General features: G+C 50.1%; 1 protein-coding gene across 1 annotated transcript in view; it reads left to right on the plus strand.

The window, feature by feature from the left end:
• Positions 1–11,327, plus strand: part of ATP2A3 (ATPase sarcoplasmic/endoplasmic reticulum Ca2+ transporting 3) — a 59,866-nt gene extending 48,539 nt beyond the window's left edge. Inside the window, exons 18-21 of the mRNA XM_054287018.1 lie at positions 607–740; positions 1,164–1,281; positions 1,952–2,069; positions 8,717–11,327. Of these exons, the coding sequence (XP_054142993.1) occupies positions 607–740; positions 1,164–1,281; positions 1,952–2,069; positions 8,717–8,736 (390 nt within the window). The 3' untranslated portion in view covers positions 8,737–11,327. The remainder of the gene's footprint in view (positions 1–606; positions 741–1,163; positions 1,282–1,951; positions 2,070–8,716) is intronic.
• The last annotated feature ends 6,618 nt before the right edge of the window (positions 11,328–17,945 follow it).

The raw sequence follows: 17,945 nt of genomic DNA on the forward strand, positions 1-17,945 counted from the left end.
GGCTGACAGCTGCAGAGATGGGTGAGGGTGTGCATTCATGTCTTGGGGTCTTTTATCTATCTTTCCTCTGTGTTGGTTGTAGCATTCCCAGATTCCTAGTGGAGAGGACAGTAATTTAAAACAGAAGCGAATTCTCTCACTCAGGCTGTTTCCAGCCTTGCTTCTGCCAGCCACCAGCATGGTAGAGAAAGTTTCACATTCAGAGAGATTCAGAGAAGCTGAAAGTAGCTTCTGTGCCTCATCCCATATTGGAAGAGATCTGTTCTCACATTCCATTATTGCAGCTAATGTGAAAACTGCAGGGCAGGGGGAAAGCACGTGCCATCACATCCCAATGGCATGTGAAATGCAAGATGGATTTCTGATGGAGACACATGTGTGTGCTCAAACTCCTTCCTAACTGCACCTGAGAGCCTCAAGGCACTGCCCAGCCATACCCCTAAGGCCCAACCCCAAGAGAAGCACGTTATTGCTTGCTCTGATCCCTGGGATATTTAACAGCAGCCCAGTTCATCACCTGCCCCCCAACCAGTCGACTCTTCCTCCTCTCTCCTGCCTTTCCTGCTGCTCTGCCATGTATTTACCAGCAGTTTCCTGTGCTGACAGAGGAACTTCATGAGGTGCACCGAGGACAACCCCATCTTTGAAGGAATTGACTGTGAGATCTTCGAGTCGCGATACCCAACAACGATGGCTCTGTCTGTGCTGGTGACCATCGAAATGTGCAATGCTCTGAACAGGTGTGCTGCCCACAGGGCTGCTCTCCTTGCTCTCTGTGTGACTGATTTTGTCTCTCTGAGTGTCTCTGGGTGGGCTGAGGGCTTTGCTTTGGCTCAGCAGAGCCGTTCAGAGCATCCTCACAGGGGAGCACTGGGTTTTCCATAGAGGAACTGCTCCAAGGCAGTGTGCTGTGCCTGGGAGCACAGGAAGTGAAGGAAGGACTGGATCTGCATTCATTAGTGATTTGGTCATTAATGATCAGCCCTAATCCATGCATTGCTGGTTGTATCCACATCCAGTTTGCAGCAAAGCCTGCAGATGAAGAGCCTGGAAAAGAAAGGATGTAGCATATGGCCTTGCATGTTGGAGGGAAATGAAATTCCCAGCATGGGCAGATGTGGGGGGGGGTTTCTGGGGCTAACCTTGTCCCCTCACTTTCACAGTGTCTCTGAGAACCAGTCGCTGTTGCGGATGCCACCCTGGCTCAACATCTGGCTGCTGGGGGCCATCATCATGTCCATGGCTCTGCACTTCCTCATCCTCTATGTCAAGCCCATGCCTGTGAGTGCCCTCTGTCACCTCCCTGTGCCTCCTGTGGACAAGGACATCCCTGGGGCAATCTTTGGGTCGGGAAACTTCTGGGGTGGCTGTTTCCAGAATGTGCCCTCAGGGCCAGGTCCCATGGCTCAACCCAGCATGGAAATCAGGAGTCATTCTGCCCCATGAGTTATGGAAATCAGGAGTCATTCTGCCCCATGAGCCAGGAGTATGAAGGTCTCTCCATGGGCAATGTAAAGGCTCTAGATATCTCCAGAGGGTGGTTCAGCCCTCTAGGAGTTGTCTCCTTCCTTTGCAAGGTTGGGGATGCCTTGGTTGGTGCCCAAAGGTGCTTAAGATGAAGTGTGTTTCCATACCCAGGAGGTTGCATTGTCCCTTGTCACCTGCTGAGCACCTGTGACCACATAAACACACAGCCCTGCCTTGTGCCTCACTTTCCCCATCTGCAGGAGAAGTTAAGACTATAATTTTTCACTAATCTTGGCCAAAACCCACCTTGGATCATGACAGACCTTGAAGAAATCCTCCTGTTTGGGCTGTCTGGATCCTCCCTCTTTATACCTCTCTGTGATGACCCTCTCTCAACCTTTTCCCCATAACAATGTGATCCCTAAAACAACAAAATATCCCACCTGCTCCCCTAGTGACATGTCCAACCCTTTCCACCCTGCAGCTCATCTTCCAGGTGACCCCCCTGAGCTGGCCACAGTGGGTGGTTGTGATGAAGATCTCCCTGCCTGTGATCCTGCTGGATGAAGGCCTCAAGTACCTTTCCCGCAACCACCTGGATGGTGAGCATGGTCTGCACCCCCTGGGTTAGGGTGGCACTTTGCTTGGGGTTCCTGGGGGTTTTGTGGATCCCTCACTCACCTCCTCTGCTTGTGTGATGTCACACCTGCATGTTCACCCACTTCTGATGTGCAAAGGGGCTACTCCTGCTCCCTTCCTTCCTGGTGCCACGCCTGGCAGAGCAGTTGGTGATTACATCTGCTTGAAATGCTCCCTTTGGAGCTGGAGCATTAGATAAACCTGCCACAGGTTATTAATTCAGCTCCTCTCAAGCCTCCAGGAACTGGATCCCTTTGCTTATGAAGCAAAACAAATCAAACACTGATTTGTAACAGGAAACCTGTCTTTTTTCCTCTCAGATTTCCACCCCTCTCTGTCCATCCTTATTTGGTGTTGGCAACCTCTATGCTGAGATCCACTGAGAGCTGAACACCTTACAAACTGGTTTTAAACTGGCTTTAAAGTGGCTGCCCACTTTAAAGGGATCTCTCAGATTGCAGCCCTTGGCACAACCAGAGGAGAAGCAGTTCCTGTGACATTGGAGCAGCAGTTCCTGTGTGCTCCTGGGCTCCATGCTGTAAATCACAGCCTGTCTTTGGGCAGCCCTCCAGAGAGATGATATCATCTTCTCTTTCATTTCTTGCAGAAGATGTTGCTGTGGGGGATATCTCAGCACTGAGTTAAGCCCACAGGTTTTCCCAGGGCTGCTGAGCAGTGCTGTGCCTGCTACAGGGGTGGCCCCTCTCCAGAAAACAGGATTTATTTATTCATTTTTTGGGAAGAGCTGGCCCTGACAGTGATAGCAGGGAGAAGAGGGGCAGGAAGGGCACTGTCCTTGCTCAGGGAAGCTCTGAACAATCTGAGTGTGAGGACTAGATTTCCTTCCACACCATCACCTTGCTCAAACCATCTTTTCACCCCTCAGGCAACCTGTGTCATAGCAAACCCCTCTTTTTCCCTTCACCCTGTAATAACAACCCAGAAAATCTGTGCAAAGCCACTCTTGCCTCTCCAGGCTGAAGGCAGGTCTGGCCAGCTTGTCAAGGAGGGCTCTGGGGCATTGTCACAGCTGTGTTTGGTTTCTCATGGAGCAGGGCTTTGCAAGTACCTGGAAATATGGGATGGGGAAGCATTACAGGCAGGAAATGGTCACAAACAGATCTCCCTCCCCATCAGTGTGTCCTGGTGTGCAGGTGCTGCTCATGTCAGCCTTTCTTCCTGTATGGGGCTGATGCAGAAACTCAGCAATTGCTCAGAGAAACAGAGATGCAGAGCTCCTGTGTTTACAAACCAGATAGAAATTGTTTCTAGCCTGTTTTTATTGAATTGTTTCATCTCTCCTCAGACACCCAGGTCTGTTTTGTCCCACAATTATGAGCCTGTAGCAACAATTCCACATCATGGCACCAGGCTGGGTGTAGGAGAGCTGGTTAATGTTGCATCCCATGCATGCCCTTGGCCTTCACTTCACAATCTGTACTCTGAGGCCGAGTCTGTCTTTCTCCCACACTTTGTATTTCTCTGTAAAATCTCTGCACTGCTGGGAGAGTGCTTTTCTTTGCTCTGCCGGCACAGCTCCAAGCACAGCGAGGTTTCTGGTAGGCACACGATCCTCTCAAGTGCCAGCACAGCAGCACAGCAGCTCAGTTTTCTCCTCCCATGGCACACTGCCAATGTTTCAGGTGCTCTGAGCTTCCCTCATCCCTGGTCACAGTGCTGCTGATGCTCACAGGTTGCTGTGTCTCACAGATCCAGGGTTTCCCATGCAGCTCTCCTATCACGGCTGTGGCAAAATCACCACACTTCAATCATCACACTTGAAAGAAGCAATTGAAACTCTTCCTGATTCCTCTGGCCTTTGAAAAGCAAAGGAAAAAACCTCCAAAAGCCACTTTTATGTGTGGTCTTGTGATTTTTTTTTTTTGCCAGGCATTCTCAGGACATCAAGACCCAAATGGAGCGGGGAGCACCAGTTGAATACCTGCAAGACTCCAGAGCAAGGGTTGGCTTCCTTACCTGTCTCATCCCTGAATGCTGCACCCCTGTGCTTCCTGCGGCCTTGTGGGGACCTGCTTGGAATGTGTCTGGGTGAACATGGCTTAGATATAGAACAGAGATACAATAATAGAGCCAAGAGACTCTACCCAGACAGGATCTCCTTTCCCACAGTGGTCTCTGTGTTTTGCTCCAAAATAAGGCCTAGCAAGCCTGTGAAGTAGCTGTTTGATGGCAGTTTTGGCCAGGAGCCAGGCTAGCACTTGGTCTCTGCAAGACAGGGCTTGGGAATGGTCTCCAGCATGGGATCCTCCAAGGCATGGCCAAGGGTGTTCAGCTGAGGAATGTAAATGTGTAGCTGTGAGTTCTGCTGATTCAGGAATTGCATGGAAAAGTTTCTCCTTTGATGAGATTTAGATAAGTTGTGTTTCCATTATGCTGGATTTTCCTTGTCCTTGAAGTGGCAGAAAGCTGAGACTCTTGAGTTCTCACTGTGGTCTCAGTGCTTTACATCCCTCTCCCCATCACTCTGCTCACATCCAGCCTTTCATCTCACATCCTTTGCCTATCTGGCTGCCTCCATTCCCCTCTGGCCCCTCTGAGGTTGGCTTTGTGTGAGCTGCAGATGTTCTGGAGCATGGAGATGTTCTCAGGGTCTGTCACACACTGACAGGCTCACAAGGGCTCACCACCCTCAGGGATCTCTTGCTGTAGTATCTTTGATATTTTCCATGCTCCATGCATTCAAGTGTTTGTTCTCTCAGAATCCTGTGGCATGCAGGAGGAAGCTTTCCAGGCATCTGTGCCAAGGCCTTGCAGAAGCCTCTTTGTCTCTTTTCTAAGTGGTTCTCAAGAAGTACCAAATATAGGGAGGACACTGAGATAACCCCAGTGCTCAGGTTCCTCTGTGCACCATCAGCCCACTGCTGAGCCCACCCTGCTCCCCTCCTGCACTGCCCCTGCTCCTCCTCATGTTCCCCATCTCAAAGCAAACCCCTCACAGGTGCTGGAGCTCTGCTGTGGTTGTTCTCAGCACATTCAGCAGCAGGCCCTGTCTGGGTGCTGAGCATCACCATTGCTGTGGTAAAAGCAGGGGAAAAACCACAAAGCAGGTGTTTTCTGCCCTACATGCCTGTTCTGACAGCAGCAGGGCCACTGAAAAACAGGGAGTTTGGATGCACAGGGATTGACCTGGTGTCTTTTGTGGCAGATCAGCATTTAGGCAGCTGTTTGTCCTTGTGCCCAGTGAGGACAGCAGCCCCCAGGGTCATTTTGCAGGAGGTGCAAGATTATGGCAACCCCACCCTGTTGCTGTCCCCAGTGGGTCCCTGTTCCCTCTCCCATGGCAGCACATTGCCCTGCAGTCTCTTACCACTGTAGCTGATGTGCAGGTGTTGCTCCCTGGGGTGAAAATCACCACTGAGGGAGCTTTGGGCACTTCTCTGCAAAGCTGGCACCAGATTTAGGCTTCAGCATCCTCCCAGAGGAGAGTGGCTGGCAGAGGTGGCAGTGCAGTGACAAATGCATCACACTCCCTGCCAGATGCAGCTCTGCATCTGAGACCGCCCAAAATTTGCAGGGACCAAAATCTCCATATCCCAACACAAAATACCCTCCAGCATATAGCAAAAAGGAGCTGTTCACCCTCATTTTCCCCCATGCACCTGCACCCGAGGGAAGCTCCTGCAAGTGCCCCAGGAGCACAGGAGCTGCTGCAGCTGCCCGTGTTCCTGCAGAGGAGGCAGCCATCCATCCCTCTCCCTGGCACGGCAGAGCGGGGAGCGAGTGCCTGCCCTTGTAGGGAAATGTGTGCCTGGAGCTACCTTGGCTGGGTGCTGGCAGAGGAATGTGTCCCCGTGGGCCAAGCATTCCCTGGAGCTGTGGGATGCTCTGCAGGAGAGCACTGCTGCACCTTCCAGGGCTGGAATACCCACACAGGATTTTACAGCTCTGCTGCCTTGATTTTTGTTTTTATTTCCCACTCTTTTCTGTTCTTTTATGTGTGTCCATGTGTCATGCTTTAGAAATGGAAGAGCAGAGGGAATCTGCCAGTGTTGCTGCCCTGGTATTGCAAAGGGGTGGGGGGACAATTTCCATCCTTTGAGCTGTGGGATGCTCTGCAGGAGAGCAGTGCTGCACCTTCCAGGGCTGGAATCTCCGCACAGGATTTTTTATTTCCCTCTCTTTCCTGTTTTATTATATATGTCTGTGTGTTGTGCTTTAGAAATGGAAGAGCAGAGGGAAGCTGCCAGTGTTGCTGCCCTGGTATTGCAAAGGGATGGGGGACGATTTCCATCCCTTGAGCTGTGGGATGCTCTGCAGGAGAGCAGTGCTGCACCTTCCAGTGCTGGAATATCCACGCGAGACTTTATCCACGCGAGCTCTTGCTGCCTCGCTTTTTGTTTTTATTTCCCCCTCTCTCCTGTTTTTCATGTCTGTGTGCTGTGCTTTAGAAATGGAAGAGCAGGGGGAAGCTGCCCGTGTTGCTGCCCTGGTATTGCAAAGGGATGGTAGACAATTTCCCTTTTGGTTTTCTCCTGGGGTCTGGGGTCTCAGCTGAAGCTCTGCCCTGCTGTGATGGGGGAGATGTGCATTTTTCAGAGCTACAAGGGCTGCAGCACTCCCCTTGGTGAAGAGAGTGATCTGGGCTGGCAGTGGGAGCCTGCATCCCTCCAGCAGCACCTTTTGTAGGAACTGTTGAGGAAAGTCAAAAGCAATGAGGAAAAGCCCCCCCAAAAGCCTCAGCTGTCTGTGGGGAGCAGAGCTTGGAGCAGCTGAGCTCACATTGTCCAGTTGCTGCTTTGCAAGTGCTGGAGGGCTGTGACACCCCTGGTGTGAGGCAGCATCCAGAGGCACTGTCACCATCCCATCATCCCTGCAAACAGGTCCTGCATCCCCCTGCTCCTGTCACCTCTGTGAGGGAAGGACAGACAGACACTGGCGTGCAGGGACCTGCATATGTGGGAGCTGGACCCTTGGCTGGTAGAAGCACCTGGCTCACTCCATGCCAGGATTGTGTCACTTTAGACACCTGAGAGCAACTTTTTGAAGAGCATCCACTGTGGTTTAACACTGCAGCCATGTCCCCTTCCTGTCCCTGCCACAGGCCAGGGCATCCTCCCTGTTTGCACAGCCATGGGGTGATGTTTTAGGGGAACTGCCATGGTTGGCAAATTACCACTGGTGTGTCACCCAGTGGGGACTGCTCAGCTGCTGGAGGAGAGGGAAGAGAGGCTGCTGCAGTGGGGAGGAGATTAATTTTGATTATTGCATTGATATTTAGTACAGTGCAGTTGCCAGCATCCCTGCCTTACACCAAAGCCCGCAGTGTCATCCAGAGGGATGCTGCCATCACAGCAAACCATTTTATCCCAGCACACAAGGGCTGGGCTCTGCAGTCAGCACTGGAAAAAAATTTTGGCAGAAGTTGCAAAAAAGCCTTTTCCCTCTGCCTTGCCTGTTATTTATTAATTCCCCTGGAAGCTGTCGGCACCAGGGCTGGCAGCAGCCACGGAGCCCCACGGGTGACCCCGGGCAGGACCCTTATTTATCAAGAGCACAGGAACAGCAGTCCCCAGTGAGATGTATTTTGTGATGTGTGCAGTGATGAAAGAGAGAGAAATACAGTCAAAGATTCATGATAAGGGATTTTTCTAACTCTCCTTAGCAAGTGCTGCTTCTGGGTGGGGTTTTTTTTAAGGAAAAAAGATGTGTTCTGGGTAAACCAAGCCACCCCAGGCTGATCCTCAGGGATCAGGGACACTCCTGTCAACTGCTTGAAAATTGGGGATCTATTTGTTGTAAGTCAAATTCTGGCAGGGATTTTGGGGCTGCTCACATGGAATTTGAGCTGGATACCATCACTTTCCTGCAGGCCATGTGTTTCCTGATACCCTCCCTGTCCAACCCCATCCATCTGGAAGGGGGAGAAGATGGGAGGGCAGCCCTGGGGCAGTGGCTGTGATGAGAAGTTTGGTCCTTGCTCATTGTTTTGAAGGGATTTGTGGGTGTGGTACATGGGCAGTGTGTGTAAGTGTGTGAGCCCATGGAGCAGTGTCCATGTCTGCAGCGGGGCTGGGGCTCTGGGGTGGTGGGAGGATGCAGTGAGCTTCTCCTCTCTGAGCCACTGCCTCTCCCTGCATGATGCCTCGTTGGGAGCAGTGAGGAGGGTCCTGCCTACTCTCCTTCCACATGGCTCCACCTCAGGCTGGATATTGGGAAAAAGTTTTTCATGGAAAGAGTGATAAAGTTCTGGAATGGCTGCCCAGGGAGGTGGTGGAGTCCCCATCCCTGGGTGTGTTTAACAAAGCCTGGATGTGGCACTGGTTGCCAGGGTGTAGCTGAGGTGTTGGGGCTGGGTTCAACTTGATAATCTTGAAGGTCTCTTCCAACCCAGTCATTCTGTGAATTATGTGAATTCATCCCTTTTCCCAACTCTTGCAGAGACCTTCCTCACCCAGGGACCAGCATCCTCCTCCTCCTCCCACAGCCTGAGCTGCCACAGCTGCAGTCAGGCCAGCTCTGTGCACACAGGATCCCAGGTTCCTTCTGGGATCAACCCAGGAGCAACCACTCTCAGTAACAAAACCATGGAGCTGCTTTGCTTTTGAACCCTCACCAATACTTCCATTTCTCATTTTGCCCTTCCTTTCAGGAGAAGAGGACAAGAAATGAATGACCTGAGGGCAACTCTGAACTAGAGGATCCCTAACTTGTCCCTGGGACTGAAGTCTTGCATGCGTGACCATCGCTAAAGCCAGCAGGACATGCATGTGTCCGACTCTCAGACAAATGCGGGTGAATCGTCGAAAAGAAAAAAATCCTGATTTTCGTTTTGTTCTGTAGCTTTCTTTTTCCTGTACATATGAGTGCAATTACTGGACAGCTGGCCTAGAGTTTGGGGATGGAGCTGTGTGGATCTGAGTCGTTGTAATGTGGTTCCTTGGGATTTTGTTTTTGCCAAATTTGAGACCCTCTTTGCAATTTTCACCCTGACTGAGTGAGCACGGGCAAGGTGGCCTTCATGAGAGGTTAAGGCAGGAATTTGGGATTTGAAGGCACATCCTCCAGTGGGATGGGATGCACAAGGCAGCTTCAGGGGCTGGGAAGGGCTTGGCAGTGAGTGAGGGCAGGGAGAGAGGAGAGGGGGCTGTGTGTTCGTGTTGTTGAGCCTTGCTGATGTCCATAGTGTTGCTGCTGCTGTGCTCTGCTCCAGTGGCTGCAGCAGCTGGGCACGGCTTCAGAGTGTGTCCAACACTGGTGTGAACCTCATGGAGGTGTGTTTACACCTCGAGGTCAGGTGCATGTGGTGGAAGGCAAAGTTCTCCCTGTTTATCACGCTGTCCTGTTTGATCCCTGCATTATGGAAAGCCCAGCACCTTCTCAGGCTCATCCAGCACCAAAGCATGATGAAGTCTTGTCTGTCCTCCATCTGGCATCTTGCTGGATCCCATCTGCACTATATAAGGCAGTCCTTCTCCTCAGAGGGGCAGCCATGTAAAGAAAAGCAAGGGGCTGCCCACCTTGCCCACCTCATGTCCGCCACTCCTTCCTGGTCACACTTTCTTTCCTCAGTGAATTTTTAACTATTTCCCCAGCAGTAGTACAGCCTAAGTTTTTAGGAGCACATCCATGGCTTGATGTGCTCTGCTCTGGAGACCATCACTGACTTGCACAGGGCATCCCTGCCAAGGGATCACGATGGCAATGAATGTATGCTTGTACATAATGTGGTCTTTTTCCATGAGTGGTGTTTGTTGTGGCATCCCTTTTTGTAAAGCACCAACTTCATCTTGCCCTCTGGGGATTTTTTTCCACAGCAGGAGTCAGACAGTCTTCAGTGAGGATTTGTAGATCAGGAGTGGATTTTGGGATCCATTAAATTTATCTTTCTCCATTGAGCTGCATCAGCTGAGAAGCTGATAGTGGGTGGTCTCTTCTCCAGCTCTCCAAATTCTCCCTCCTGTTTTCCTCACCATCCCCTAGGATCCATCCTGATGATATTTAGTTAGCCAGAGCCTGTATCTTTCCTTTCTCTTACATTCCAGCAACAGCACTAGAGCCAGGGTCTGGGATAGCATTTGCTCCTTTGCTGTTGGGTTTCCTCTTCTACTTTTTGCCTCTTCAAAGCTTCCAGTGTTTTTCTGTATCATCTGGGCAAGACCATCTCTCCTTCCATACAGTAGGTGCCAAATATCATCCCTCCTTTCTTTTCTCCATCACCAGCATTGAAGATGAGCAGAGCCCCCAGACCAATGGGAATGTACAGAATTGTTATACTACTGAGCTGATTTATTGTACAGAAAACCTTGCATGAAATGTTGTTACTGTATTTAATATATAATGTATTCAAGAAATTTTAATATGGAGCTCTTTAAAAAAGATCTTTATAGATACTCTGTCGTTAGAAAATTGTTGCTGATTTTTTAAAATCTTATTATACTTTGTCTTGAAGAAGTTTTATTTTTCAAATGTGTTCTGTCAAAATGATTTAATCAGTTGATCCCGTGGGATAACCAATTCCTCTTCAAAGATTTTCGCCATGGATGAGACCCACCCTGGTGTAGAGGACCAGGACATGACCCAGGTACTGTATAAGTCAAAATAAGGCTTCAGTAAGACTAATGCTGTAGACATGTGATTTGCCTTTCCTCAAAAGGGTGGATTTCACCTTATTTTAGTACAGGTCACAGAACTAAAGAATTGGGAAAGACATCCAAGATGATTGAGTCCATCTCCATTGTTCTGTGCAGAAAAACAGCCAGTGGGAATTTAGTCCAGCTCCAGCTCAGTGTCGTCAGAGGAGGCAGCTTCTCTGTTTCTCTGAGGTGAACATCCATTTTGGGAGAGGCTGGGCTGGATTCAGAGGCTGGGCTGGATTCAGAGCATCCCAGCCCTGTTTGGAGGGTCCAGCAGGGCCTGCAGCCTCCCTGGTCCCTTGTGCCTGCAGGAACCTGCTTGGTCCATCCACCACCTGAGTTACACTGCTTTCCCTGCACCTAATGTCAGGTGGAGGGTTATGAACTTAACCCAAATGTGTGTGGTGTGGAGAAGTTTCTTGTGTGAAAGCCCAGGCAGTGTCAGTCTGTTCATGCAGCCATTGGGTCACAATTGTGAGTTACCAAAGCCTGAACCATCATGGGCAAGAAACCAGAGCTGTGTCCCAGCTTGTTCTTCCCAGCAGCAGCAAATTGTGTTTTATTGATATTATAAGCCTTAAATCTATCTAGAAAATGCCCAGGTAATCTGCATTAGAGCTGCCTGGAGCAGGTGGCCCCCTTGCTAGGAGGGACAATTTTGACATGTCCCCATTTCCCCTTCTGAATGGCTGACCACATCTCTTGTCTCTCCCCACATCCTTTAATTACTTGGAGTACAGGTTTCACCCCATACTTTTGATTACAGAGGCTCATACTTCAAACACCTCAATGAAGTAGAAAAATATCCATAGATGTAAGTATTTTTTCCTTTATTCTTCGGTGAAAGGTCAGGATAGATCACAGAGTAGTTATTTATTGCATGTGTGCCAGCAGCAGCCTGCTGGGAGGTTTTACAGGCTGGAACATGTTCTTTTGTAAACTTGGAGGTCCCAGAGCCAAGACCATCACTTTGGGATAAGCTCTTGTGTCTTACCAAGGCATCTGACTGTGCAATACAAGGGAGATGGACACTGGGTGGCTGTTTTGCCCTAAAGCTTTTTTCAGAAAGCAGCTTAGGGGAAAACCTCTGGGATCCTTGCTTTTCTTGGCAGCAGAGGTTAGAAATTATTTCCTTTTTAGTTTTATTTTGATGTTGCTGCCTGGCATAGTCTAAGTCTATAAATAAAACTCGGGTCTTTCCAGCAAGACCTTTAGGAGTGGTGGGCTGCTGTGACAGATCCTCCACAAGATGCAGGGCAGAGGAGGTGCTGGATGGCAGCATGGGGTTGTGATTATCCATGAGCACTTTATACTCCTTCCTCAGGGGCCAAGGTGGGAGGGAAAGGTCCTGTGTTCCTGGGCTGAGCACCAGGGGGATCAGCAGTGGTGGGAAGTCTTTTGTACTGTTTTGGGGCATTGTGTCATTGCTGGATGAGCTCTTCCCCCTGTGGTGTGTGATCCCATGGGGATCCCACGTTGGAAAAAGGAAAAAGAGCAAAGTGCTGCATCCTGCATTTTATTTGTGTCGTGTGGCCCAAGGTCTGGGTGAGGTTTGTGTTGGTGTGTTTGGGGTTTTGGCACTGTGAGCATCCTCTGTGTGTGTGTGTTTCTGGTGATGCTCTGCTCGGCCAAGGCTGGATGGCACCACCAGGCACTGGGGGGGCAGGAGGGACAGGCTCTATGGAGGGGCTGGGGGACTTTGTTCCTGTAAGAGCATCAGAGATTGAGTTGGACTTTCTGCTCATGGAGATGGCAGAAGGAGAGCAAGAGGAAAACTCAGCATTAATTTTTGGTCCTTCTTTTGTACGTCAGGTTGATAATACTGCTTCCCAGTCCACCAAAACTCACCAAATAATGATATGAGGTGTGCAGGGGCCCTGGCTGGGAGATGTCCATGGGCTTCAGTGACCTTGGCATTACATCACTCCTGAAACTCAAACACACCCAAGGCCCCACTACCAACTCCTGAGACTTACTGTGATTTTTGGACCATACCTGGCATGGCCATCACTTATAAATGTATAAATGATGCCAGAGATTCAGCCCCATCTGAGCTCTTTTTCCTCCCACTTCTGCAGTGACATGTTGGGGAAACAGCCTGGGAGTAGTGACCAAGGAGAAGGCTTTACCCCATGCAGATCTTGTGAGGCACAGTTGGGGTTAGGATTGCAGGGCTGCAGTGAGGAGGTACAGGGTAAATTGTGCTCCCTGGACCTGTTCTTGTGGTGCCATTCAGCTTTTGGTGTGAGTGGGGCATTAAATGAGCCAAAATCTGTGTGTGCCTGGAGTGATGGGCACTTGGGACCAAGAGGAGGGCAACCAGCAGGTGCCCTCAATGGCCTCAGGCTGGGAATATGCTGATTTTTTTATATGAGATGCCTGAACAGCCAAATGTAGAGATCTCTGAGATTGTGCTTCATAGTAAAAGGTAAAATTGTTCTATCTTGGGGGGTGGGAGGGTGTTCTCTGAGGGACAGAACTGAAAGAAATGAGGTTTCCTATTTTATTATATGAGAGATATTTTTCCACTAAATTCCTGCTTCCTAAACCATGTCCTTTGTCTGACTGTAAATAGCCAGGTGTGCCGGGAAGACGTGGGAAGGCTCCTTGTGGTCACATCCATACAATCCACTCTGTTCACACAATATTGGGCTGATTTGTTTTATACTTAGAAAATTACAGAAATAAAAGCAATTTTACTGGATGACTGGGGGGTTTTGTGTTTATTTGGTTGTTGTTGTTTTACCTTTTTGGGGTTTTTTTGCTTTTCTTGTCCCGTTTGTGGCTGATTTGGGGGATATTTGGGAGCCCATGGAGCCATACAGGAGCCTGAGGGCATTCTTCAGCCGTAAAAGGAGTTGTGCTCACCAGATCAGGATTTCTTGTGGGTTTTCAGAGGAGCCAAACTAGAAATGGAGCTGAGCTTGTGCCTGGCATGGGATGACAAAGGCAAAATGAGCGCAGTGGCATAATACGACAGTTCGGAATTTTTAAATTCACTCTTGGGGCACGAGAATACAAATAACAGTGCTAATTTTGACTGTATCCAGAATAGTCATCACCTTATCCCCCCCAGCTGGGAGGGGGGGTTTTAAATAAGCCCTGCTATAACCTCTACATGAAATAATTGTGAAATAAATAATAATTAAATAGCTTGGCCTCCTCTGGGGGGATGGCACAGGGCTTGGGGCCATGCAATTCCATCTCGGCATCACCCAGAGCTCTGACCATGGTGATGTTTGAAGCAGAAAATCCTGATCCAGCTGCAGGTCCTGTTTTGGAGCACATCTGTGTTTATGGCAACATCTACCCTTGGTGCTTTTTCACTGGGATGAGGCCCCATGTGTTCCTTCCCAATGCTGTGAGCAGGACAAAGGAGGTGCACAAGGTAAGCCAAAGGCTTTTTGACCCACAGGGGGTTGCAAAGAGGGACATGGGATACCCTGGCACATGCTGGTTTTGGGAAGGAGCCATTGCTTGGCCTCCTCTTTGCTGGTGCAGACTGATGTCAGAGCAAGAGGAACCCCACTGCTGTGGCTGCAGGTGACCCTCAAACCAGTCCCCCATACCAGAAATGCTGTGTCAGGACACAGTGGTGAAGCCAAAACCACCCCAAATTCCCCACCTGATGTTGTGTCACTCCCTGGACCCCTGGGTACCATCACTTGGGGCTATGCTTGTCTTTTGAAGGCATGATTCATAAAACAGATGTCACCCTACCAAAAAAATCCCAAGGGTCCCTGTATCCCATGACACAGGTCCAGCCCCCACACTGGATGTGCATCCCCATTTCTCGAGCCCACAATGGCCACTGACACCTTTTGGTATCCCCAGCACCTCAGGTTCACGTTGGCTTTGGCATCAGCTAAACTGAATATTTCCAGGGAGATGTGTTCAGCAACTGGGGATGGAAATGCCACTTCTGAGGGGTGAGCACCACCAAAAACATCTCGTGCCAGGGCGTTGCAGCACGGGACAAGTACAGAGCCCAGCCAGCCCTGCTGGGAGGGAGCGAAGAGAGGTCAAGGACAAGTTAAAATTGGAAAGAAAACTGAACATGCTGTTTTGGAGGGCCTTGCTTGCTCTCATCTGCCAATTTTTTTCCACCCTCCCCTTCCCATTGCCAGCGGTGCAGTGGAAGCACCTCCTGCAACTGGTGAGGGCAAGGGGGCTGTGGCAGCCAAAATTATTGGGAAAAGCCAGCAGCTCTCAGGGGTAACCTCGGCCACAGCAGGTCCCCTCTGCACCCACCCTCATATTTTAAACTTTGCCGCCATGTTACTCCTCCCCATCCATGGATCTTCAGCATGCCACACATTTTTGTGCTGAAATTCAGAGCTCTGTGCTAGACGCTGCCAAGCATGAGTCTGGGTTGTGCAATGAGCTTCATCTATTATTTTTCTATTTTCTTTTCCCCCTATCAATGTCTGAGAGCCTGGAAATACCAGGTGGCTTTCGTGCCATCCACAGGGGTGCTTGCCTCGTGTGGGTGGGTTTGAGCCCCATGCAGAGGTTTTCAGAACCCTCTTTGTGCTCCCGCAGTTCCTGTCCCAGCTCAAAGCAAGGATGCACTTGCATTTCCAAATGTCTCCCCTAAAAACACCAGATGTTTTATTTTTCTCTCAGCCCCAAGCACAGGCTGAGTGTGTATCATGGGCAGGGGGAATGAGTTCCTTTCACAGCATGGATGGACTCCTGTGCTACCCCTGCACAGCACTGCCAGGGATGCCCTTGCAGGGTCACCAGCCCTCAGTGCCCTTGGCACCTGGCCCAGCTGGAGATGCTGGATGAGGCCAAAGCCTGGCACTGGAGATCAGTCAACGCCAGCTGACCCAGGAGGGTGTTTGGGAAATCTGGCCCCAGGTCTTTGCAATCTCAGACACAAACACAGGGGGTTTAGAGCCTCATTTGCTGTTTCTGCTTTCATTTTCCCCTCCCGTGGGCAGTGGAGCTAGATGGGCTCATTTTCCTTATCTCAACCTGTTTTGGAGTCATAGAATCACAGAATGGTTTGGGTTGGAAGGGGCCTTAAAGATCATCTTGTTCAAACCCCCTGCCATGGTCAGGGACACCTTCCACTGGACCTGGTTGCTCAAGGTCTCATCCAACCTGGCCTTGAACACTTCCAGCTCCACTCTCTGTGTCCCAGCGTTGTCCCACTTGGTTCTTTGTTTTCATGCTGCTCAGGTCAAGTCCAGTTCAGCACTTTCTGTGCCCTGAGCAAACCCATCCTCAGTGCCCAGGACCTGCTGAAGATGAACTCAAGCTGCCACTGCTCCTCCAGCAGCACCAGCACCTCCTCACTCCAGGCAGAGCATCCCCAGTGCCTCCTGCCTGCTCTGCTTGGACGCAGCCAAGAGATACACAAGTTATTCAGAGGAGATGGCTGTGAGTGTATTGGCAGCACCAGACCAGCTGGTGTCTGTGGGAACCTAAGATAAAACCATCCCCAAGGTGCCAGCTATGTGTGGGAATTGGTGCAGAGGACGCCTCCAGGCTGCACCTTACACAGTAGGCTGATAAAAACCTCTTCCTCTTAATTCTATCTTTATTTTTCATTTGGATGTTAGAGCAATTTATTATCACAGCAAACAGACATCCCAACCTGGCCTCAGGACAGCCCAGTGCTTCCAGTGCTGGAAGCATCACAGCCCCATGATCTCAGCATCTCTGCCAGTGGCTGCCCTGTAAACACCTGAACAGGCCAAGCAGGGCACTGTCCCTCGATAACCACCTGGCAGAGGCAGGGAGGTGTGTTGGCACCATCTTGGCACAATTGCAGGGCCACACAGGTGAGCAATCCCTGTGCAAACTTACTAAATTCCCTGTGATAAAGTAATTTAAGGGGTGGCAATCCCAGGGATGGTGTGGGTGTGGGAGAGGTGTGAGCCCACAAGTGTTGAGGCTGTGGTTTTTCCAAGCATTTGGATGCTGTGGCCAAGTGGGTGCCCATGCTGGGTGCTGGTGTCAGCCCAGGAAAAGATTCAGGCTCTGTTGGTGCTCCAGGCTGGGGTTTTCTGCTCTCCACATCACTCCAGACGGGGTCTGGCCCCTCTGTCCAGCTGCAACATGGCTCCAAGAGATTATAAAATGGCAGATGCCTATTATCTCCCAATGGAAAGTATTTTAGCTAAATCCATGCTATAACCATTTTATTGACTCCAAGTACCAGAGAGGAGGTTAGAAGTGACTTTTTTACAAGTCATTTTGCTGTTAAATTTAGCTGTCCTATTTTCATTATCCCCATGGCCTTGGCAAGGGTGAGCAGCCTTCCCTAAAAGGCCTCGTTTCATACAGTAAGTTATTTGCTTCTCTCCTGACAGATATCTAAGCTTATAAGGTTTGTCTGCTCCACTCAATAGCAGTATCAGCCTTCAATCTACATGATTAACATCAGCATTTTGTATTTGCTTTTGGCTCCTTGTCTGACAGCTTTCCATGTTGCTGAGGACCGGGGCATTGGGATCGCATCACGTTACTTGCAACGTGGGATCATCTGATTTTGATTCCCAGGCTTCATGGTACGCCCAAAAGATTCAGATAAATTATTCAGTTGCTTTTTCCCCAGTTTTCCTTATTGCCCAGCAAAGACAATTGATTTTTCCCAATTATTTCACAGTTGTCAGGTCTGTAATGTATTGAGTCGAAAGGTAAATGTGACAGTGAGCAAGCTGCAAGTGAACTTGAGAGGTGGTGATACTAATAGAAATATTGCTGAAAGGAAAGATCCCAGCAGGTGAAGATTTTCCCTACTTTCAAAACCTATTCCTCCTGCAGAGAGGGCCTTTATGCCAGGCTCGGTGGCTGCAGAGAGCCAGTGTCTCCTTTTAGACCAAGGGAGGCAGCAGATGAACTGAGGCTCATGGAGCCTGTCCGTGCCTGGAGTGCTGAAGCAGCTGAGTGCTGGGATTTCTGGGATAAACATCCTCTCTTTCCCCCAAAAACACAAACACAGTGTTCCCTTTTCAGCCCCAGTGCTCCCCAGCACAGAGTGTGCCCTGGAGCTGCCCAGAGGGATGCACAGAGGGCACAGGGTCCCCCATCCACAGCCTCTGTGCTTTCCCCAGCAATGAGCCACCCCCTTCAAAGCTCCCCATTGCAGCTGTTGGCCCCCCAAATTTCAGTCCGGCACTGTCAAATCCAGTCCCTTTCCCAGTGACATTTGTTTTAAGTAGTGTCTGCACCATCCTGCAGAGCATCGCTCGCAGTGACCCCGGCTCGCCTGGCCCTGCTCACATCCAGGCC

This window comes from Melozone crissalis, unplaced genomic scaffold (genome assembly GCF_028551555.1).
Source record: "Melozone crissalis strain CALT ecotype California unplaced genomic scaffold, PUWL_Pcris_2 ptg000057l_1, whole genome shotgun sequence".
NCBI lineage: Eukaryota > Metazoa > Chordata > Aves > Passeriformes > Passerellidae > Melozone > Melozone crissalis.